The 25,733-nt window shown below is 41.9% G+C and overlaps 1 protein-coding gene across 2 annotated transcripts in view; it reads left to right on the top strand.

The window, feature by feature from the left end:
- The first annotated feature begins 702 nt into the window (after positions 1-702).
- Positions 703-25,733, top strand: part of LOC136612618 (STE20-like serine/threonine-protein kinase) — a 47,695-nt gene continuing 22,664 nt past the window's right edge. Inside the window, exons 1-9 of one of the 2 annotated variants that reach the window (XM_066593091.1) lie at positions 703-1,101; positions 18,406-18,570; positions 19,649-19,697; positions 19,790-19,939; positions 21,284-21,356; positions 21,578-21,772; positions 22,373-22,454; positions 22,918-23,013; positions 23,300-24,979. In XM_066593091.1, coding sequence (XP_066449188.1) covers positions 955-1,101; positions 18,406-18,570; positions 19,649-19,697; positions 19,790-19,939; positions 21,284-21,356; positions 21,578-21,772; positions 22,373-22,454; positions 22,918-23,013; positions 23,300-24,979 — 2,637 coding nt within the window. In that variant the 5' untranslated portion in view covers positions 703-954. Of the gene's footprint in view, positions 1,102-18,405; positions 18,571-19,648; positions 19,698-19,789; positions 19,940-21,283; positions 21,357-21,577; positions 21,773-22,372; positions 22,455-22,899; positions 23,014-23,299; positions 24,980-25,733 lie in introns of both variants that reach the window. The other variant, XM_066593090.1, reaches the window with a different exon arrangement.

Here is a 25,733-nt window from a genome sequence, read left to right as displayed (position 1 = left end):
GGTTATCTGCGGTTAAAATTGGTTATTTTACTGTTGATGTTTGTTGTTTAAATAAATGTGGCTGCTGTGGCCATTAATTAATCCAATATTGGTGTTGCGTGGTTTGTAAGGTATGGAGGTAAAGGGAGGTGGGGATAGGTCACAGTGCCCGGCGACTCCGTAATACCCTAGTCATGTACAGCACACGTTGGGAAGGAGTTATGTCGCCAAGCTCGTCAAGATGAGCTCAATTAGGAGGGGTGTCTACATACATTTGGCCATATAGTGTAAGTAATGATTTGGTCACGTATGACCCAGGTAAATCAATGTTTTTGTTTATTCACTTTTATTACATAATTTTACTTTATTTAATTGAGGAGATTTGTTTGGATAGCAGAGCATCTCATTTTATATAAAACTATTTTCCAAGTATAGCAATAAAGTTATGTTTGGTGATCTCGCATGTAACCAGGTCCATCTGTGTCGGTAACCATGCAAAAACAGAAGAAATTTGCGTACTGCATACTACACCTGCATAATCCGTCGGTTTTATCACCCTAAAATGTCAGAGCAGCTGTGTATCTCAGTAATAAATGTGTGGTTAGGAGGAGGAGGTAGCATTTAGTTTCCTTCGTGCAGCGCTCTACTTCCTGTTCATCATATTCTAGTGAGATGTTGAGCATCCTCCATTATCAGTTCATTCTCTCCTCTACTAAACGTTACTTATGGTGCTGACTGAAATATTACTTGATGATGAACACATCTCACTTCTCTCTGTATTTTATCTCATCCCTGTCACACTCTGTACTATATAGACAGTTGTAATTATCTGTCAGTACATTGCTCTTCAACTTTCTTTCCATTCCCTCAGCTAATTTTTTTTTGCCTATATTTCGCCTACTGTCGGGCATCAATTAATCCATCGTGAACCATAAGGGCCAATAATTGCTTCTCAAATGTTCAGCAATTTCAATCATGGCCTTTATCTTGAAGCTCCTTGGGTATGGAGGGGAAAAGAAGCACTTGGTGGAATGTCGGTGGCTCCATCGAGATATTAACCCTGAAGAGAACTGGGAAATCTTAACTGAGCTTGGAGATGGAGCATTTGGAAAAGTCTACAAGGTAAATAATACAACATAATGAATACCAGAAGAATATATGGGTCTCGATGATCCTGTGTAAAGTCGTTTTTATCCAGGGCTGGTTTGAAGATTTATTAACTAGGCACTTTTAAAGGTCCTCTATTTTCTAGAGGGAACCACTTAAGATGGAACCCCGAAGAGCAATCTGACGATGGAGTACTTAGTCATTGAATGGCAGTATTGTGCAGCCAATATATGGTAGTGTTATGTAGGCATTGTCTGCTAGTATTATTTGAATACTTTATGGTTGTATTATTTTGGTATTGGATAGCTGTATTATGTGGACACTGTGGAGAAGCACTATGTGGCATCATATGACAGTATTTGGATATAAACATTTAGGTAAATAGTGCATATATATGTCTGTGAAAGATTGGTCTTGACAGTTTGTCTCTTGTTCCCAACCATATACTGATTTAAACTACACAACATTACGCTTTGCATGGTAGATTGGTTGCTTAACTAAAGGGTCAATTGACCAGGATCCGTGTTATCACTGATGCTGGCCATTGCAGCAGGATGTCAGGTGTATAATACAGCCAACACCGACTACTGTTGGAAAGGGTACAGCTCTTCTGTTGGGGCTGCCCCCATGGTGCACATGTTCAGCACATTGCAAAAAACTACCCCCAAGTATATAACAAGTGAGAGAACAAATAAAATAGCATTTTCTAAGATACATTGTACAGTAAAAGTCCTTACATCAACCTTTTAGTCATGTTGATAAAATTATATTCAGCCATTTTCGTTTCTACGCTCAACATTTGTGTAAAACAGTAGCAACAGATGATGGCTTCCATTTTAGCTCCCATGGGGGTTTTGAAGATTCATGAAAAGTATATTTGCTTATTTATTAGTATCAGAGTACTGAAATGTGTAAACTTTAATTACGAGTTCTTGTATAGAGAACCAAAGAAACTAATACCCTAGTATTTTTAGAGTATTTTGAACTAATAGAGAGGTCCTCCATCAAGAAATACTCTGTAGAACCATCAGAAGCAGAGACATAACTATAGAGGATGCAGGGGATGCGGTTGCACCCGGGCCCAGGAGCCTTGGGGGGCCCATAAGGTCTCTCTTTTCCATATAGGGAGCCCAGTACTATGAATAAAGCATTATAGTTGGGGGCCCCATTCCAGGTTTTGCATTGGGGCCCTGGAGCTTCAAGTTACGCCTCTGATCAGAAGACATTTAAAGAGGATGGGTTCAGCTCTTATAACATGTCTAGAAAATGCATTCTTGGGACTCTGCTTTGTGATGTTCCTCTGCTTTTCCTGCTAGAAATGTACTAATATATCCATAGGATAGGGGATAATTTGCTGATCGGTGGGGGTCTCACTGGTGAGACCCTCACTGATCTTGAGAACAGGGTCCCGTGTCCACCTTCCTCCTCACTGCGGGGTGTACCCTGCCTGCAGTGAGAAGGAGACTGAATATAGTGTTGCTTGCGCAAGCGCACCAGCACTCCATTCACTTTTATTGGGACTGCCGAGATACCCAAGCAGCACCAGCCAGTGCTCCATTCAGAGTGACGTCACTGTGGGGGAAGAAGTGACCCCTGCATTAATTAGAGAGCGGGACACTGGAGTCCTATTCTTGAGAAAGAAGGGAGTGTTAGTAGTGAGACCCCCACTGATCAGCAAGTTACTCTCTATCCTGTGGATAAAGCATAACTTGAAGTACAACCCCTTTAAATGATGAATCATATTTCCTCATTGTCGATGTATTTAGACACTTACACAAGGAACTATTCAATTCAAAGTTTTAGGAAAAGATGCTCCAGAATTGTTATTTTATGGGGAATGCATGCAAGTATCTAATAAAGCAGACATGGGAGATAAGAGTCAGGAGAGCTAGCAGGTCCCTTTTAAAGGGTTATCCTCATCTGGGATGTTTATGGAAAATCCATGGTATATGTCATAAAAGTCCAAAACATGAGGATCTAATCTTTGGAATCCGCACCTATCTTGAGTTTGGGCCCCTACCTCTCTTAGGCCGCCTGCAGACGGCCAAATCAGATCCCCTGTGAGAAATCTTGCAGCGGGACCTGAGCTGCACCCCTGCAGGGACCAGTGCAGCTCTCGCCTTCTCCTGCGGCTCCGGCTCTGTGATGTGCCAGCTGCTGGCCAGCCGGTGCATGCGCAGAGCAGAGGCGGGGCGCCAGAAATGACATTTCTGTGAGGGCCTCTGCGAGACCCGCACAAATATAGAACACGCCACGATTTGTTTTCCGCGTGTGTTTTCATGCGGACAAATCGCGGCTGTGTACATAGGATTTCGTTTTTCAATGCAATCCTATACAGGCGGGCACAGGCGGAAATTCTGTGGGAAATCCCACCGTGGAATTTTTGCCCATGTGCAGTGGGCCTTACCCAGGCTGAATTCAGTAGCTGGTAGTTCTTGGTATTTATGGAAACAACCAAGCAGGCATTGCTACATTGTTTCCAAGGCTCCCATCGACGTGAATGGAAGTTACAGAAAAAAGTCTAGCACGCGGCACAGCACTGCTTCCTTAACTGGGGAGCTGTGGAAACAGTGCAGTTCCCTGTGCTATGCTGTTTCCATAACTTTTATTGACTTCTATGGTAGGTGGGACCCACATCTATCAGACTTTTATTTATCCCTTGGATATTCCATAACAGTCCTAGATGGGAATACCCCTTTAAATGGATGGTGGGTGCCATTTAATTCTTCAGATTGGTATGCCTAGCAATAAGAGCTAATCATAGGGGTCACAGCAGCAGGATGAAGTGGGCAACTTTCCCTTAGTGAACTTGCAATATGAAAAAGTTTTATGATTTTTCAAACAGGATTACTGTTTTAAGCAAACGTTAATGAATTTTTCTTTAAAAAAGAATTAAGGATGACGAAATCTAGAATAAAGCTGATGTCTCACATTTTATTCATTAAATCTTCTACTTGAATTTTTACAGTGTCACACTATTGCACTCACGTGTCATCTTTATGTGTAACCGGTGGGTAATCTCAGGAGATTTAGTTTCCTCTTTCTTGCTCACATTACTGTGATTTAAAATTAGACAACTGAGATCATTTAAGTGTATCATGTACATTTTTTACTAATTTAAACCAGGTAATTGTACATACTCGTTTTCTAAGCCATCATTTAGAATTCATTTACTTTTCATTTGTCGCTTACTTTCAACCAGCCTAAAAATCATTAGTGGTTCGCTCACCTCTCGCTGCATCTAAACACTCCTCACTCAGCGCTTAACATTCTGTATGCAGCGCTGAGCGGGAAGTCATTGAGGAGTGAGCGATACTCAGAGGTGATCTGCCTGTCTAAACACACTGCACGAGCGCTAACAACTAGTGATGACGTCATCAGATCTTACAAATTGCTTTGCTGACAGTCGTTCCGTGTAAACCTACCATTAGCAGGCAGAGTGAAAACTGCAAGATAGTAGTAGTTATACTTCAAACTGACATGGGAAATATAAAAAAAAAAATCACCAAAAATTCTAAAAAACTTAATATAAACGATAGATCATTTTCCGATGACACATTCCCTTTAGGGACACAGCTATTTTGAAGTTCTCCCACCAAGCAAGTTGTTCCTTGGGTTTCGTAGTGTCCTATAATGAAGGCAGCGACAGTCTCAAATGCACACCACTTTACAAGCCATGTCAAAATGCCGCATCGCTATCATCCAACCTCATGATCTCCACCACAAGGAGTTAATCTTCAAATGCAATTGATTCATATAATACACAACCATTTAAAGATTCCCAGCTGGTTACCAATCCCATCATATTACTCTTCTTTTTCTAGGACAGTCTGCAATACAGCTATGCAGTAGGGACATGGTAGGTTGTACTCAGAAATAGACTATTTGAATGATTCAGAGGATAAATTTAGAATTTGTCACCCCCTCTTTCATTACTTTTAGTGATATACAGGTGTTAGTCCTGAGCAAAGGGTTGTACTTTGTTCCCACCTGCCCTTGATCACTTTGAAATTCTTGAAGACCTCTTAGAGGAGAACAAAACTGGTATTCCTAACATGTAAGCCCCCTTTACTTCTTTAAGGCCTAGATCAAGGATGACACTGTGGTTTTCCCAGTTTACGAATATTGATGCTTTTGTCAAGTTGGTTTGTAATTAGAGATGAGTGAACCTACTCGGCCACGCCCCTTTTTCGCCTGAGCGCCGCGATTTTCGAGTACTTCCGTACTCCGGCGAAAAGATTCGGGGGGCGCTGTGGGTGAGTGAGGGGGTTGCAGCGCGGAGTGGGGGGGAGAGGGAGAGAGAGAGGACTCCCCCCTGTTCCCCGCTGCTACCCCCCGCTTCGCCACGCCTCCCCCCGCCCCCCGGCGCCCCCCGAATCTTTTCATCCGAGTACGGAAGTACTCGAAAATCGCGGTGCTCGATCGAGTAATTACTCGAAACAAGTAGGTTCGCTCATCTCTATTTGTAATGATATCAAGAAAATCTATCCACACAAAAGTAAGATTTTTTCCAACCTTAGTTTGAGCTGGAAGCCTTGAAAGAGTTACATGAGAATAAAGACATAGTAATAAAACCGTCAGATAAAAGTGTTAATGTAGTCATCATAGATAAGCTGTACGATGTCGCTATAGTTGAAAGGTTTCTTTAAGATGTGAGCACATATGAATTGCTTTTGTGAGATCCAGCGGTGTTATATTTGGCAGAATTATATACAGTATTATCACAGACGAAGGAAGAGGGGTTACACTCAATAGAGGAGTTTGATTTTATCTTTTATTCATTAGTGGTTGATCCAGTAGTCAGAAACTTCTATGCTCTTCCTAAGATTCATAACAGAACCATTCACATTCCTGGGAGACCTACATATACGTTGATAAGATTTTAGCCCCATTTGTGGAAACAATTCCATCTTCCCTCAACAACACCAAAGGCACTATGAAAAAAAATTACAAAATCCAAGTTTCCAATAATATTCTTTTAGCAAACATCAATGTTAAGAGCCTTTATAGTAATAGAACATGAACTCTCTTCTTCACCCCCTACAGTTCAACTTCCACTCTCTACAGTCGATAGAAACCGCCCTGACTAAAGTGTCAAATGACCTCCTCATGGCCAAGTCGAGAGTCGATTACTCCCTACTGATCCTCCACGACCTCTTCACAGTGCTTGACACTGTTGACCACAAACTCCTCCTTAATATGCTTTGCTCCATCGGCCTAAAGGATACTGCTCTTTCCTGGTTCTCCTCCTACCTATCTGATCGCTCATTCAGCATATCCTTTACAGGCTCTAGCTCCTTTCGTTTTCCCCTTGCTGTTGAGGTCCCCCAGGGCTCGGTCCTACCTAAAACTAAACCTCTCAACAAGTGACCTACTGGTGTTCCCGCCCTATACTAACCAACCTCATACTGACATCTCCATCTCAGTGTGTGGCACCACCATAACTCCCAGACAGCACGCCCACTGTCTTGGGGTTATATATTTGACTCTGATCTCTCCTTCACCCCCTACATCCAATCTCTTGCCCTAACATGTCAGTTGCACTTCAAGAACCTCGCAAGAATCCACCCTTTTCTCACTGTGGACATGGACACGCTAAAAATGCTCACTGTTACCCTCATCCACTCTCAGTTCGATTATTGGAACTCACTGTTGATCGGCCTCCCCCACCCCAGACTCTCCCTTCTCCAATCCATCTTGAATGCAGCAGCCAGGGTCATCTTCCTGTCCAGCCGCTATACGGATGCCTCTGCCCTGTGCCAGTCACTGCACTGGCTGCCCGTCAAATACAGAATTCAATTTAAACTCATCACCCTCATCCACAAAACTCTCCACAGCACTGCGGCACACTATATTGGTTCCCGCATCTCAATCCAGCACTCAGCCCGTGCCCTCCACTGCGCTAACAACATCAGATTAAGCACCCCTTTTACCTGAACCTCTCATTTCTGCCTCCAAGACTTCTCCAGAGCAGCACCAGTCCTCTGGAATGCACTACCACAAACTATCCAAGCAATATCCGACACACAGATCTTTAGGCATACTCTAAAAACGCACCTCTTCAGGGAGACATACCATATCCTCTAAACCAAACCTCTCTTTACTCTGCCTGATAACATGCTCTCTGTACTACTAATAGCAATCTCTGCCAGCTGCAATCAACCACCGCCTGCAGTCATACCAATTCAGCCACTATACGGCTCCATTCTAACCGTTGTCTGTGTATAGCATCCCTCACTCTCCACCTCGCCATACCGTGCGCATCTCCAGCCCTTTACCTTCTGTATCAACCCATTATTTGTAGTATGTAAGCTTATTGGAGCAGGACCCTCACCCCTACTGCTTCCATCAATTGATTACTACATGTAACCGTGGTTTTGTTTCTGTTCCCCCTGTTTTGTAGGCACTGCAGAATATGTTGGCGCTATATAAATAAAGATTATTATTATTAGGATTTAGAGCTTTAGGCAGTTGAATATTATTTAAGCAGGACGGGAACTAAATTTCAGTTTATACAATAATTGTTTCCTTGTACTACTTTGTTCTACCTTTACACAAAATTATTTTTTATTTAACATTTCACCAAATATGTGGTACCGCAATAGGTACAACCCATGTGCCATTGTATGCAAATCTAATTTAGGGGTGTTGGGAGGCAACAACTGTTTTTTCAGAAACCACACCACACCAACCACATGTTATTTGGGGGCAGATTTATAGATGACAACTTGATTTTTAGGATGGTGATAGGGACTGCAATTCATTTCCTGTGGATAGAAGATAACTTGTTTTCACGGGACAACCCCTTTAGGCTGGCTTCACACTTGCAAGGGCGATATCGGACCGTGATTCACAGCCCGATATCGCCCTCGCAATCCATGTGAAACCCCTAAATGCAAGGCGTTTCATGTGAAAACAGCCTCACATCATTGCAGAGAATCCATAAATCTTTCAAATCCATATAAATGGCAGCAGAATAGCTTTGGTGCATAAAACAGGCTTCTTTATTTCACCCTTGAAAAGATACACGCAACGTTTCGACCAGTACAACTGGTCTTTATCAAGCATACATTACCTTTAAACTACCCCCCTTGACTGGAGCAAAATATGGGCCCTTACACATAAGATCTCCACAGCAGGCAAAGTACAGGACCTTAACTACAAGATAGTCTCAAGGTGGTATAGGACCCCAGACCAATTACAGAGAATTTTCCCCCAGTCCTCCCCGGCATGCTGGCGATGCAGAGGGAGCAGAGGTACAATGATACACATCTGGTGGGAATGCCACCTAGTGGCCGACCTCTGGAAGGAAGTGACAACCCTGTATAATCATATCAGTCGCTCAGACGTGACTACGACCCCTAAACTTGCCCTGCTCTCCCTGTTCCCAGGTGCTACGAGAATAGCTAAGACAAGTTTACTAAAACACTTTATTATCGCAGTGAGAAGACTCATCCCAAGACTCTGGCGCACCACGACTGCCCTGACTAGAGGTATGTGGGTGGAAGAGCTCCACACTCTCATGAGATTTGACGAGCTGGGGGCTGATGAGCCGAAACTGTGGGAAACCTACTATAAGACGTGGCAGTCGTGGGTCGCCTTTAGGGGATCAGACGCCCTGAAATATTGGATTGAACAAGGAACGATTGATTGATCGGCCACTACCCTGACGAGTACCGAGACAACAATCGCTACAGTCTCGCTTGTCTATAAGTACCGAGTCTCCACCCCTCCACTTCCCCCACCCACCCCCCTTTTCCCCCCCTCACCCCCCCTTCTCCTATGTACGTCTTAGAATAAGAAAAGTTAAGTTAAGTAATTACAATTGGAAGAAAGGAAAAGGTTTATCGAGTATTTAGATTAGGTCCGGGTTGATTACCCAATCCCTAACCTTAGTCACCATCACAGGGAGGGAGCGGCCGGGAACAAACCACCAAGAGCAGGGCCACCAGGCAGCCCCCGAACAATCTACATGATTCAACGTCTCATCCGCTCAGTCTTCCCCCCTCTCCATTTCCTCTCTATCCCCCATATTTACAACTGTCTAAGTAGAAGTTAACAGAACTGCATTGCTAAAAGTTTCCCTCTTTTCTGTTAATTGATCAAGATATAAGCAAATAACCATGACAAAGTTGTATTCAATAAAATTTATTTGAACCTAAACTACCCCCCTTAAATAGTAAAACATAAGTGCTTCTAAGCAGCCATTGGTCACAATCAAACTTCCCCTTCATTGGTTATACATACAGCTGTAACAGATACCTGTTTAATCAGATCTTAACATATGGGGCGGTACACTTCCTCCAATTCCTCGTGCTCTGTGCGGGCATCCAAGACATCCAAGACATCCTTAGGGACGCCAGGAATGATAATGGATGTCTTGGATGCCCGCACAGAGCACGAGGAATTGGAGGAAGTGTACTGCCCCATATGTTAAGATCTGATTAAACAGATATTTGTTACAGCTGTATGTATAACCAATGAAGGGGAAGTTTGATTGTGACCAATGGCTGCTTAGAAGCACTTATGTTTTACTATTTAAGGGGGGGAGTTTAAAGGTAATGTATGCTTGATAAAGACCAGTTGTACTGGTCGAAACGTCGTGTGTATCTTTTCAAGGGTGAAATAAAGAAGCCTGTTTTATGCACCAAAGCTATTCTGCTGCCATTTATATGGATTTGGAAGATTTATGGTGATTGGAAAAGTGGAGTTCGTTTTCTGGAAGTGGCTGTGCAGTTTTATGCCTCCCCCAAATAGTGGTACATCACTTGTGCTGCGGGTATCTTCATTTATTTGGGATATTGCAGAGAATCCATTCATCCCCACAGGGAATCCCTTCACCCCTGCCACAGGCACGGCAGAGGATCGTGTAGTGTGGCATTTATATGCAACATGGCTAAGTGACAAAGCGGGAAATGTAAAAAAAAATTAAGCCAGTAAGACTGTGCATTACATAACAGCAATAATATAGACAAGAAACCCCTATATATGGCCGTGTGAATCCAGGTTTTACTGCTGTGATGAACTAAGATAAACTGTATACAGCCAAAAACACAATGATTGAATTCCTTTCAACAAACAAACAAGTTAATAGGGCACACAGGCCCCTAGGCAGAGAAAACAGGAATCAACATTCCATAAAAAATATAAAACTTCAATTGTTATCCGCATGAATTGGCACATTAGGATTATTTAATTTAATTTACCTTTAAATTAATTCACCCAGAATACCTTTCATATCCTCTACCATTCCTGAGAGTAAAGCGTATCCTTAATTGCCTTATCTCCTCACCATTAAAAAAAGTATTATAAGGGTTTTCCACTTATTAAAGAAATGTTTTGTGTGTCTGTCTTTACTGCACATCGTCTGTATCTACTCTAGTTGCTGCAATTTCTTGAGGTAATCTATTGCCACTGGAAGAGAAGGCATTCTAGGCTGCAACCATAGCTGTAAAATACACATTTTGGCAACAGGACAGATAGAATGGAAGAGCATCTGAATCTTCTCCCTTTCACCAACCTCATTCCCATCACAGTAATGGAAAATTCAGGTTATTGGGATAAGTGACGCTATAAGACCCCACAATTGACAAATCATTTGTTAGATTTGGTCCCAAAATCACCTAGCCATACTACAGCAATAAAGCAAAAGCCATAAAGCAAATCAGTTTTATATTCCTGGCGTTTCACACAATTTACCAGTCTGTCTGAGCTTCTGAGGGCACTCTGGTTGTTTAAACCTAAGATCGCCCTATGCATGATTCCAAAGTAGGTATCCCTCAACACCTCTTACAGTATATGTCAACGTATTACCCCCCCCCCCCAACCCTACACACACACACACACACACCCTTGTCTTGCTATATTATCCTCCAATTGCTTAGCCTAAATGGTGAAAAATTGTTCAGGAGAACCAGGTAACAGGGAGTCTCTCTACTGGATAGTGTTGTTATGGAGGTAGCACCCGGCGCTATGAGCAAAACTTTATCTAAATTGTTTGTCACTGTTGCCTTTCTCATGTCATGTAGGTGTATCATAAACACATTCTTAATTTGGACATATTGTATGGTCTGGAAAGGTCCCAGGTTATATTTAGCAATTAACTCCATCATGGTCATCCAATGGGCTTCAGTATCATGCAAGAGTTGTTTGACCATTCTAGTCCTCTTCATTTTGCATTCCTCAAAAGGTTTGACCTCTCTACCTTGTAGAAACCCTGCAGAGTTGGAGGGGAGGGGGTTGTGATATGGACATATTGATAAAGTGTCCCTCAACTACCCATAGCAATTTGCTGCTCAGGCTACTGGTAAAGATAAATTCAATATTTTAATCTCCCCTTCCTCCCTCACATCTGAGAGGCCTCTGATATGCATTGGGCTTCAGGAAGTCTTTTGATCATAATGGCAATAAAATTAGCCAGTGACAGGTAGATGTTAATTGACCCCTCCTGCCAGTGAGGAGCGACACCTCTGTTATTTCCCATAGACCAGTCGACTCCGAGGCAGATTAATGGGAAAATCTTTTAATAAGGGTTATTAGTCATCTGAAGTTCCTATCCCGATATTAGGGGCACCAAGATAGGGGATTGGCGGCACGCAGCAAGCATGCATGTCATTGTCATCCGGTCGTGTGAGCCCAGGCTTGTATGATTTATTCAATTAAATTAGATTTTATATTTTTGTTAATTTTTGGCATACAGGCCTTCTTATATCTTGGTTTATTGTATTTTAGAAGGTTATGGTTTTATGGGGTTTTTTTGAGGTTTTGTGTACGTGTGTTATATTTTTTGGATTGGGTGGGCCAGCTGAATGAAACGCAACTACCCAAGTTGCAATACGAGCACAGTATGCTTCTCTGAATGGTGTAGCCGCGTATCTGGTTATAACTGACGTGTCATGCTTGATGTCGCTGAATAGATAGAATCATGACCAGAAATATGCCGGGCCTATATTCCTGATTGAAGGGCCTCCTGCCGAGACATGGGAAAAATGGGGAATCATGATTTTTCCACAAAGGATGCATTCCCCACCCCAACCTCCTGAATGACATCAGAGGGGTAGGGAAGGTTTGTTCTGAGGAATCCTTTATAATTTGGGGCTCCACAGACCCCTGTTGTCAGACTTCAGAGATACGCCTTGGCATAAGGCTGCTCCGATTACTTCAGCGACTCTGAAAGGATCAGAATCTTGGGCATGACAAATCCCAAATCTGGTATCTTTTGTCCGTTTTAAAATGAACCATAAACTTTGAAGATAATGTTCATAATTCATAGTCTGGGTCCCAGCTTCCCTGAACAACTGGTGGTGGCAGCGTGTGTATGTGTGCGGCATCGTAGAGCGCTGGAGTTCGTTAGGCCGGATCAGGGGGTGATTTGTGCTTTCAGTATGAATGTGGCAGAACCCCGTGAAATACACCTGTAGTCTGGCGACTCCACACTCGCAATCTTGCCAGAGTGATCGATCGAGGCTCATCCGTAACACGTGGTCCCAGCGGCGAGGCATTTGGAACAGTAGATCTATGACAAATCGGTGATAAAAGCAGGATCTATCAGATCTATCCATCCATGACAGGGTCCATAGGGAGACATGTTAGATATGGAGAGAGAAAGTGTAAACTTTTTCTATAGAGCTTTCCAGGTCATTTTCGTGTCCCTAAATAGGATTATCAAATTTTATTGAATTAAATTTTATTCATTTTATTGAATTTTGTGCCAGACACACCATGAAATGTAATGCTTTTTCTGTTTGTGTGTGTGCTTGGCATCTTGAGAATCACCATTATAAGTCAGGGTAGGCATGCAGTTTTGGCTGTAGTGATTGATCTACAGCTTCTACTTTTGGAAATTCCGTGAGTCTTTTTCTAAGGGGTGATTTACATATGATAGAGTCCATGTTGTGATGATTACTAGATGTACCACACTGATGTTTTATATGTTTGATTTATTGCATAATTGTCTAATTATTAGCAGTGATTCTCGTGTCAAGAAATTATTGATTGGTGATTATTCCTCATTTACGTGTCCACACGGCTTCCTGCTGCTTGTGCTTACATCATGTACTGTCTTAGGCCACTCTCACCAGGGCGTACTGTCATTGCATATTTTACCGCGCAGGACACACAATGCCAATAGCCCATTGATTTGTTTGGGACACTCCCGCACCAGCTTTTTTTTTTTTTTGCGCGCGTATTACTCATGTGAAAAAAATCACAGCACGCTCGATCTTGGCACATATTCTGTGCGCATATACACCAAGATAGGGGATTGGCGGCACGCATGTCATTGTCATCCGATCGTGTGAGCCGAGCCTTGTATGTATGATTTATTCAATTAAATTTTATTTTGGTATTTTTGTTAACTTTGTTGGCCATACAGTCCTTCTTATATCTTGGTTTATTGTATTTTAGGAGGTTATGGTTTTATGTATTTTTCTTTGAGGTTTTGTGTAGGTGTAACTCACTGCTACAATAGTAGATTTTAAAAAGTGTAATCTCTAAATTTAAGTTTCTTTGACCATAGTGAAAATTATTATACATAAATCTACTTCCATTTATGTGACTTTCAATATGTAACTGCTAGATATAGCATAAAAATGTCAATATATTAACACAGAGTGTTGTACAACCTTTTAAAATATGTGTAATATGATCACCGTTATCTGTACAGAGCATGCATATCACACAGCACTTTACATCACTTGATACTGCATTCTGTCCCCATTGGGGTTCGCAAACTATATTCACCTATCTGTGTGTTTTTGAATTATGGGAGGAAAAAAGTACCCAGAGAAAGAGAACATACAAACTCCGTGCAGATGATGTCCTTTGTGGGATTTCAATCCAGGACCCTAGTGCTGCAGGGCAACGGGCCCCGGAGCTGCCCGGTAAATGGCCAAACCCAATGAACAACACAATAATCCTTGAATTGTCAGGCCAACTGGTACTGTCGTTTTTACCTGTAAAGGGGGCCAGTGATTGATGCAGAAAACTTAAGTAACTTAACTTAAGATAATTACATGTGTACTGAGTCTGAGTGGATTATTTGGGCATTTCCTTTCAGAATATACTTATGAGGTAGAAGAAAAACCACACAGACTTCCGACATCAGATGAGAGGTGAAGATATGTCTGCCCTTTTGTGTTCATTCTGACACATAGTATCTGTACAAGAGGAGCTGCACATTCAAATGTATACATGGTAGTTAAAAAAGGCTTAAAGTTAAAGGGTTGTCCAAGAATATTTTTAGAAATACCACCAGACTTGTCTACGGGATGTGCCTGGTCTAGCCAATGAGCCCCATTTATTTAAACAGACATCTTCATACTAGTCCATTATAGTTAAGTTATAAAGCCTATCAAGACAGTCTATATCAGGTTCTAATGAACTTCTGAGTCTATAAAAGGTCTACTTTAAAAGATCTTTTGTATAGACTAATGGCCCATTTAGACAACGGTTATCGCTCAAAATTTGCTCAAAAGCCGTCTTTTGAGCGATTATCGTTGTGTGTAACTGCACTTACATTGTACAGTTTTCGTTAAGCCGTTGCTCATCGTTGTCTTTCAGCGTGCTGAAAGACGACGATGAGCCTTATCAGGGATTCACAGCGGGATACAGCGGATACTATTGTTTCAGTTGTATCCCGTCCCTGATAACAGGCTGAGTATGAAGAACAGAGCGGTCCAGCTGCATTCTCCATACCTGGCACGGAGCGCTCGGCTGTATAACAGCTGGACGCTCCATGCAGAAAACATCTGGATGCAGAAGACAAGCGGGCACACTCCGCTTGTCTTCTGCATCCTCCGCTCTGAGCGCTCGGCTGTATAACACCTGGGCGCTGGAGTGGGAGAACAGCTGTATGCAGAATACAAGCGAGGACACCCCGCTTATCTTCTGCATCCTCCACTGGCAGCGCAAGGTGATCGCTCATCTTGAGCGATCATCTTGCGCTGTAAATGACACAGCGATGATCGCTCAAAAGTCACTTGAGCAACATCTATTGAGCAATTATCGTTGTGTCTAAATGGGCCTTAAGGCAATCCTTGTGCCTTTCTAAACAAGCGCCGATTGACAATGTATTGAAAATGCATGCCGAGCTGTACTTGTTTATGCTGTTCATACATGGCGGATGAACTGTATGGATACCTACAATCATTAATGGGATCGTTCACCCTAACACAGCAGTCAGTGGTTATTGACTCATCTATGTAAGCATTAAAATGCTTGCTTGTTGGCTGCACATCTTCCCTATTTACATGTGGAGATGTGCAGCCAACGAGTGGGCATTTTCATGCTCGCGTAGATGAGCCAATCACGCGATGAATGAGCGTTTGCCCATTTGTTGGCATATTGTTAGTCCTTTTACATGAGCAGATGTTTATGCTCGATCGTTGGCCCCTGTAGAGGAGCTCTAAGAAGGCAAATCTGCTATCATTACTGTGAATACTATGAAAAATGGCACTTTTTAATTTATCACAAGATTTTACCCAGCAACATACAGGACAGAACTGAATCAAGCAAAGCACCCGGCATTTTTTTAATTTGAGAAACTGCACTTTTCTCCCACATGCCATAAAAATACTGACTGATTAACTGGCTGTGAGGCTGTGTGAGACTGCGATTAGAAAAATAGATTGTGATGACTGAGGACAGGAAATGATATGAGTCATAACACTCTATGAGCAATGCTACAGAATACAATGGTGCACTGCTAGATAAGCTATGTGAGGTAAAAAAAAATCATAATATACCAATTGTTAATGCCAAGATAAGTGTTGGGACGGACGGCTACAAGTGTGTTCAGGCTGTGATTGACACGTTGCAGGCAGATGTCAATGAAGAATGAAGTTATGTGGCAATATAGTTTGGGTTTGCCTTGCTTTTTAAATATACACTATCCTATCAAAAGTAATTGAACACCTGAACAAGAATCAATACTTAGCAGAGCTTTCTCTGATACTCCCCATGGCATACTTTTTGCTAACCTCCGATTCATTTCAGCTGGTATTACCCTATATTCATCCTGAAAATGTCTGGCAAGTTCTCAAAGAAGATGGACTGTTCATATTTCCTGACCTGACGTCCCAGTTCATCCCAAAGAGGTTCAGTAGAGCTCAGGTCAGGACTCCGTGCAGGCCAGTGCAATGATGGAACATCCCTATCCTCAAACCAACATAAAACAGTGTTGGATTTGTGACAAGGCGCGTTGTCTTGTTGGACGTATTGCTGACCATTTCCAGAGTATTGTTACATTGTCGGCAGCATATTATTGGCTAGAGCGGGGGTGACAAACTCATTTTTACTGAGGGCCACATCAGCCTTATGGTTGTCGTCGAAGGGTCGATTGTAATTGCAAGACTGTATGATAATAGTGACCCCTATAATGGCCGCAGTAGTAATAATGTACTCCTAGTGCTCCCAGTAGTAATAATGTACTCATAGTGGCCCCAGTAGTAACATTGCTCCCATTGGGGTGCACTAAAAGAGGTATACGGGCGAGGGACGAGAACATTATTCTTCCCCTATATAAAGCACTTGTCAGGCCTCACATGGAATACTGCGTACAGTTCTGGACACCGGTGCTCAGGAAAAATGTTGCAGTGCTTGAAGGGGTTCAAAGAAGGGCAACTAAATTAATAAATGGAATGAGAGGACTGGAATACCCAGAGAGGCTAACAAAATTGGGATTATTCACCCTGGAAAAAAACAGCTAAGGGGCGATCAAATACCTATGTATAAATACATTAGGGGACAATACAGAGATCTCTCCGATGATCTGTTTATACCCAAGACTGCAACGGTAACAAGAGGGCATCCTCTACGTCTAGAAGAAAGCAGGTTTTATAAGTAACACAGAAGGGGGTTCTTTACTGTAAGAGCAGTGAGACTGTGAAACTCTCTGCCTGAGGACGTGGTGATGGCAAAATCCATAGAGGAGTTTAGGAGGGGACTAGATGCCTTCCTAGAGCGCTATGATATTACAGGATATAGACATTAGGTGACCAGTGGGGTTGTTGATCTCAAATGTTGATCCAGGGATTACTCTGGCTGCCATTATGGAGTCAGGAGGAATTTTTTTTCCTCCAAATGAGCTAAATTGACACTTTTTTTTTTACCTTCCTCTGGACCAAGAAAGGGGGGCTAAAACAGGCTGAACTAGATGGACATTGTCTTCATTCTGCCTAACATACTATGTTACTATGTTTTGACTGCAGCCATTCTTTCACATATAGCATGCCCAGACATTCAAATCGTCCCAAAAGGATTTTTTAAAATGATGACCGTGATACTTTGTGGGAACCACAATCAAGTCTCTTTATAGATAGGGAAGTGACTGTCCTGGGCACTTTTCTAGTCTACAGGCTGTTAATTAATTACAATGCAGGTTAAGGCTAGTTTAGGCACAACGATTATCGCTCAAAAAATCTTTTGAGCGATAATCGTCGGGGGCTTTTTTACAGCGCAAGGTGATTGCTCAAACATTCAAGCACCTTGCGCTCCAAGTGGGGGGTGCAGAAGACAAGCGAGGCTGCTTGTCTTCTGCCTTCAGCTGTTCTCTGCTCGGAGCGCCCAGCTATTATACAGCTGAGCACTCCAAGTGGGGGATGAAGAACACAGCTGGACAACTGTGTTCTTCATACCCCTTATGTCTTCAGGGAGCGGGATACAGCTGAAACAATAGTATCAGCTGTATCCCCCTGTGAATTCCTGATAACTGATCACTGATCTTAAAAAGATCAGCGATGAGCGACGGCTTAACGAAAACTGCAAGATGTCAGTGCAGTTAGACACGATTATCGCTCAAAAGATGGCTTTGAGTGATCTTTCAGCGAAAATCGTTGTGTCTAAAGGGGCCTTTAGGTCCTGATACTATGCAGCACCATGCTTCAATATGGTACTGTGTGGTACTCTATTACAGTCATTCTGCTCTAAAGGCAGCGATTTTAGGAGAGAATAACTCCATAATACAGCATCAGATGAATCATGCCACCATTTTTCAAGTAGAATCCTACAGAAATAAATCTTAATAAGATGCCGTATTCCAGCATATGGATGCCATATTTCAGCTGTGAAGTCAGAATATGGCCATATACATACGGCCTGTAGCTTACATTGATCAGAAATACCTTAAAATAAGGGGATTGTAACTGCCTGACTCAGAAGGTTTTGTAACACTAAGATGTAAATGTTGTGGTCGAAACTAATCGTCTAAGTCTGCTGGCTTCTGTCACATAAGGCAACTACATTTTGTACCAGTCTCATGGGAACGTCAGGCTACGCTTCTGCAGAATGTTAATTTATCATTACATAATTCTATTTTTTCAGACACATCATAAGAAGAGACAGGAGCTGGCTGCAGTAAAGATTCTTGAAATTTCATCTGAAGAAGACTTGGAGGATCATGTGTCTGAGATTAATATCCTGGGGAAATGCCAGCATCCCAACATCCTAAAACTCCTAGAGGCAATTTTTTGGGATAGACAGCTCTGGGTAAGACAATATGATGATGAACGCAGTGCTCGCCTAAAGTTAGATTGCACCCTGCGTAAAATTTAATTTGTCCCCACACCCCCCTATCATAAAAAACAATATATATTGCATTGACAGGCAACCTGCCTGTATTCGTTTTGTGCAGAAAGCAGCATGGTAGTAGCATAGAACAGATCAGTGAATAAAAACAGCACCAGGACCAAGCTAATAACATAAATACAGAACCAAGGTCATGCAATAAATACAGCACCAGAACCAAGCTCAGTACCTAATTATAGGATAACCAACCTCAGTACATAGATCCAAGGCCATAACCAAGCATATAACGCAAATACAGCCCCAGAACCAAGGTTATAACATAAATACAGTAGGAGATCTAAGCAATTGTGTTGCAGGGATGCCAATAGGTTGGCAGTGGCACCTCAGAACATCAGAGGGAGGAAGATAGAGCCAGAAGGATGATGATTCATGTAGCACCATAAGACACTGCAGCACGGAGAAAGATCATCTGACCAGGTGGACTTAAGGGGGCAATTGCTCCTAGCCTACATCTGCCTGGTGCAGGGGCGTAACTAAAGGCTCAGGGGCCCTGATGCAAAATGTGAGCTGGGGCCCCCCCTCTATCTGTATTTGTACCCGTACCCATACCTAAACCATGCTGCACAGAGAAAAAACTTGAAGCTTCTGGGCCCCAATGCAAAACCTGTAACAGAGCCCCCAACTATAATGCTTTATTCATAGTACTGGGCTCCCTATATGGAGAAGAGAGGCCTTATGGGCCCCCTAAGGCTCCTGGGCCTGGGTGCAACCGCATCCCTCGCACCCTCTATAGTTACGCCCCTGGCCTGGTGCCCTTCCCACAAGCTGGTTGCCGGTGCCCTGTGCGACCATACAGGTCGCATGTAGCTGAGAGCGACCATGGATAAATGTACAGTACTTTTCTTTTTAAATGCATTTTTGGGTATAGTACAATCAGCAGAGAGTAGGGGGGAGTATATAGTAGAACTCACAAAATGCTGGTCACTGTTGGGTAGAAAGGATGTTATACATGTATAACTAGTGGCTCTCTCTTTCTCAGATCGTATTGGAGTTCTGTCCTGGAGGAGCACTTGATGGGGTTATGCTGGGTCAGTAAATAAAAGCTATTTTTTTTTCCATGTAACTCTTAATATGTTTAAAATGGAAGTCTGATTTCTATATGACCACCTTTTCTATGCAGAGCTGGGACATGGCCTGGCTGAGGGCCAGATCCGGGTGGTCTGTTACCAAACTCTTCTTGGTCTGCAGCATTTACATTCACAGAAAATCATCCATAGAGACTTGAAGGCTGGAAATATCCTGCTTACACAACCAGGAGACATCCGCCTGGGTAAGAGTTGTTCTGTATTTCCAGGAAGTCAAAAATATGTATATTGATTAGTTTACTAACCAATATGTACATAAAAATATTATTCTATTGCAGTAATGAAGATCACCAAAAGTGTAGGCCTTAGGCGTCATGTAAACACTGTTATATTACGGATTCATAGTGTACAGTTCTGTAATACAACAGTTATGGGGCCATATTGTATCTGGACTACTACCAAGGTTTCAGAAAAACTGTAGCGTGTTCCAATTTTCTATGATGGCAGTATTCTGGGCTAGAAGTATCGTTTCTAAAGGTGAATATGGTGCCATAAAGTGGTGCGCAGAAATTCTACGTGACGTCCTTAACGCCCTAAAGAGCCGCCATTTATGACCCCTTAGTAAATGGTCTTTGATGCATTTCTCCATCTCTAGACAACTTGAGAAACGTAACTTCAGAGGCTATTGTAGTTAGCACCATTGCATCTATGTGTTGTAGCAATGGAGCTGCATGACATGCAACCACAGACAGAATATGATTGAAGAGTTTGGCTACTGTTCATATTCACTGGATGACACAATGCAAAAGATACAAAGATAAACCCCTTGAAAAAAGATGAATGCAAAATTTGATTAACCATGAACAGTAGCAAACATTTTTTAAAGATGTAGTCAGAGTTTAGAGAAAGTATTTGCAACCTACTACTGCTAAGAATTAGGACAATAGAAACTTTCAAGTTAGCTTTATTAGAGATGGTAGATAATGTATTTTCATGCCACCTACTGGTCTGGCAAATGAATTGTGACCATTGGTTTGTTGCCTCCTTACTTGGTCTACATGGGAGGAGTTGTGAGGGCTATAAATGAGTCTATTTAGTATGAAATTGGGTTTGCTGTTGTGAGAACTGTTGGCAAAAGGTGGACTGTGTCAGAAGGCATGGAGAAGTTGGGTGTGTTGAGAAATAAGGTGGTGGAACAACTGTAAGTGGACCTTGGAACTTCCCAGTTGGGGAGAGGGGGTGCTTTGGATCAGTATGATCTAACTGGACAACCAAGAGAGCACTTGGATGCCTCATAGTGTTAAACTGATTGGATGTTGAATGCTAGTGTACAAGTACCACTTCCGGACTCAATCTTCTGTTGTTAGAACTGTTTTCTGATGCCAGTAGGCCATGAGGTCATATTCACAAATTCTGTGTACCCCCAACAAACAACCACCTGCTCAAAAAGAATGAAGTCCTTTCTAGTCATAGTTTCTTATATTGACACTAAGTGTATCAAGGCACGATATTTTACCTTCTTGCTTAGTGACTTGAATGTTGGCTATATATGTATAAAACTCATTATCATCTACTGTCGTCTCTGTTAGCGGATTTTGGTGTCTCTGCGGTGAACAGTCAGACCCTGCAACGTCGGAGCTCGTTCATTGGAACTCCTTATTGGTGAGAGAGTGAGGTTTTCTTTTTGCTCCTTATTAATATTAACTATTATAGTACTGGAAATGGCAGATGAGCTATGCTGACTTACATTTGTGCATAAGACTGGAGTAAAACTTATGCTATAAGAAGAAAATGCAATTGACCAATTCAGTATGTAGTTCAAGTACAATTTAATGTTTTCCTTACTCTGAATTACAACATATGTTCTCCATGAATGCTTGTAGGATGGCCCCTGAAGTTGTAATGTGTGAAACATGCAAAGAGGCCCCATATGACTACAAAGCTGATGTCTGGTCTCTAGGCATTACTCTTATTGAGCTAGCTGAAGCTCAACCTCCAAACCATGAAATGAATCCCACTCGTGTCTTGCTCAAGGTTCTTAAGTCTCAACCACCAAATCTGAAGTATCGGCAGTTGTGGTAAGTCAGGTTTTCTGCAATTCTATTTATTATGCCACTTAACATGAAGATAGCTACACATGCATTGAGAGAAAATTGAACCAAACTCATGACAAATATTTTCTTAAGGCCCATATACATGCAAAAACAATCTTTCAAACGATTGAAAGGTTGAGAGTTTTAGTGCTCATTTTGCATAAAGTGTTAATGGACACTAATGTCCATTAACACTTTATTAGCTTCATTTGCATGTAAAAGGGCCTCTGGAAGCTGTTTGGTCTGAGCTCTGCATACAGCTTGTTTGTTCCTGCACAGGCTGTCAGCAGAATACAATGTAATCTCCTACTCCTGTGGAGAACACAGCATGCGGTCCCTGTTATTTTTTCTCAAGCTGAACAATGGATTTTAAGCTCACCTTAAAATCATCGCTCAGCCGAAAAGTAAACGATGGCAGCGTATATATGCAATGATGATTGCTCATCTGCGGTCATTTGACCGAAATTTGAGTGATAATCGTTGCATGTATATGGGCCTATTAGCTGTATACTTCTAATCTTGGTCAATTATCATTTAACATATTTACTGCAATGTGACTTCTTTTCCATTCTATATCTTAATTAGGTCTCAAGACTTTAATGACTTTCTAAACAAATGTTTACAAAGGAATCCCCAAGAGAGATTCTCAACCAGCGAGCTTCTTGAGGTTTGTAACACTAAAGACCCTGGAAAAGGCTTAAGTATGACACAAGACAGCTGTCTTAAAGGGGTTAACCTAAAATGTAAAGTTATCCCCTATCCACGGGGCTATAATGTTATGATCTGTGCAGGCCTTAACGCTGAGACTCCCACTGATCCTGAGAAAGGGGGATCCCATGTCCTTTGTGTCCCTTCCCCTACTGACTGCAGGCTCATCCCCCTCAGTGGGGAGGGGACTGAATGAAGCCGCAGCCATGCATGTGTGGCCACCGCTCCATTCACTTTCAATGATTGCAGATGGGAAAAGTGACCCCACAATGACCCCACATTCTCAATATTAGTAGGATTCTCAACCGTGAGACCCCCACTAATCATTAAGTTATCCCCTATCCTGTGGACAGGGATAACTTTAGATTTTCAGATAACCTTTTTAGCTTATCTTTTTTATCTAGCAACCCTTTGTGTCCAAGGATATTGATAATACTCCACTACGAGAACTAGTGGCTGAAGTTTTGGCAGAAATTACAGAAGAAGAAGACGGGAGTCTAAAAGAATGTGACTTTGTGGTAAAAAAAAAATAATAATTTCTTCCATTTACCTTTATCTTGAAGAATTTAAGTAGTAGGATTGCAACTGTGAGATAGCATACAGTTTCACATGATATAGCACACGTAAACAACACATAGGCGATATGGCCAGTGGTAAGTGCTCCATGTTGCACTTAAATGTTTTGAGTGCTCTATTAGTTCAACGTTTTTCTCACTTAAAGTATATTGAAACACAACCTGCTCTTTTCCAGATATTCAATGTTTAAATCAAAACCTAATTAGAGAAAATTACTTTGAATTTCAGAACGATGCTCCATGCAGTGGGCAAAGCCAAGAGGTCATGCTCAGAGACACTCAGTCTCCTGAACATAATTGCTCTGTAAAAACAGAAAATGGCCTGCAAGAAACGCAGAAAAGGAATTCTATTAAAAACACAGACCAAAAACCAACAATGAGACTGCAAAAAAGAACAAGTTTCTTGAAAGAGATGCGTAGACGTTCTGCTCCTTCATTTTCAAGGGAAGCCAGAGCATCTGTTAAATGGAGGGTTGACAATGCGTACCTTGAAACAAAGAATAGTGAACATGTCAAAAAGCAACACCTTCTTCCAATGGATGTTCCTGCTAACATACAAAACTCGAAATTAGGATTATGTCAGTCTTCTGGACGTTCAGAAGAAACAGAGGACACAGCTAAGGTCATTGGCTTATTTGATATGCACCATATGAATTCAGATACAGCCAGTCTTCGGCTTGCTAATGAAGATTCTAAAAAGAAGGTTAATATAGAACTTCAGCAGACTCCAAAATTAGTCCCAGAAAATCAGTGTGATGCCATAACTACTGTAAATCAATCACCTAACATCTGCCAAGCTGTGGACTTCCATAGTTCTCTAACAACTGCTCCTCAGAGGTGGAGAAGTAATGAAAGTCTTAGTTCTTCAACCAGGATATTATCTAAGACATGGTCAGTGCCATGCACTAATAAGAGACATTCCACTGTTGTTTGGAGAACCTTGGAAGCAGAATTACCTGAAGGACAAAAAAACATAATAAAAAACTTTAATGAAACGTCACATTCTGACAGAAATGATAAACAACCAATGCAAATCGAGCCAGACTGTAAGGAGGATGAAGAGCAAAGGACTAAAGACCGAAGAATCTCTCGACCTATGAATGATGGACTCCAGGTCACTTTTAGATGTTCTTGGTCTGTACCTCAAAAGGAGAAACATATTGGAATACAGAAACATTCACGCTCATTTTCACATGGGAATAAAGCATCAGTAAAATGGGTTGCTGGAAAACAGCAGGATGGAACCAAAGAAAACGTTCTTACAGGGCAGAAGAAAACGGCATCTTTAGAACTGATTGTAAGTGCTACTTCTGGAAACACGGTAGGACTTGGTAGACATGGAGTATGTCATTTTGACAAGGAGAGAGACCACACAAATGTGGTTGGACATCTACCAAATTCCAAAGAAACTATCTGTAAGAACAGTGAAGACTTTCATATGGAGCAATACAGCAACCATACATCAGAAAATTCTAAACATGCATACAGACCTATCTCACCAGTTATGGGTACTGTAAGTAATAATCATTCTGCCAGGAGATTGTCAAGACGATGGACAATGATAAGTTCAGGGAAAGAAATACTCTTAGAATCACAGTTCAGTTTAACAGAAACAGAGCTGAAATCCAAAGTAAGAGAGCGGACTGAACACTTCAAAACACATTTACTCAATAACGAAGATAGGAAAAAATCTGATGAAGATGCTAAAGCTGATCACATCAGTGACAGAAGTGTGCCCATAGGTGAGAGTAATAGGAAAAATGATGCTTCTCAGGATATTGGAGCCAAAAAGAGGTTGAACTTTGCCCGATGCTCATGGAGTGTTGATCCTACTGAAGTCAATGGTGAATTCAATATACAAAATGAAAGCATGACAAGCATAATGGAGGATGAAACTCCAACAGAGGAGGTAAGAAGCCTAATATACATACTCAGCATAGCAAAAGGTATTGCTTGCGGTGTCAGGGCAGCATAAAATATCCTATGTGAATTATACTTGAAAAGTCCCAAGGACGGGGTCATCCTGACGCCAAGTAACAATTTGAGTAATATAATATACATACACATGGTTTCTCTTGAAACTGATTCAATGCAATATTGCGACATTAACAATGTATCTTTAATCCAGTATTCCCTGTTTAAAGGGGTTGTCTGATTGCCAGACGAATTTTTAAGCATAGCTGCTGATGTGTTACAATAACAGAAGCAGCAGTTCTTACCCAACCTCTCCCACGGTGATCCAGTGCTGCAGCCCTGCGGTCCTCTCGGTCTTTGTTTAGAAATGACTACCAGGTGACCGCTGCAACCAATCACAGACTGCAGCGGTCAGGTGCTGTTCTACTTCCATCTTGGGTGCCCCTCATCCTCTTTTTAATTATCAGGTCTGAGCAGTTTTTTTATACTTTGTCCTATGTGCCCCTTGTCTGCAGCTTGGGGTTTCCTTGGATATTGTGGATCTGATATATGTAATCCAATATATGCTCAAAGGAATTCATATCTATATATTTGTGAATAGGACACACTTCTCTGTGTCAATATGTTTAATAGCGCAGCTCAGTAGACCAGGGTGTTTAATTCAGGCCCTGTGAGTTTAAAGTGATATCAATAAAGTTTATTATGGTGGGAGAGATCAGGAGGACAAGGAGCAGTGCAGAGAATACTAT

The sequence above is a fragment of the Eleutherodactylus coqui genome, chromosome 2 (genome assembly GCF_035609145.1).
Source record: "Eleutherodactylus coqui strain aEleCoq1 chromosome 2, aEleCoq1.hap1, whole genome shotgun sequence".
Classification (NCBI taxonomy): domain Eukaryota; kingdom Metazoa; phylum Chordata; class Amphibia; order Anura; family Eleutherodactylidae; genus Eleutherodactylus; species Eleutherodactylus coqui.
This window is presented reverse-complemented; position numbering and strand designations above follow the sequence as displayed.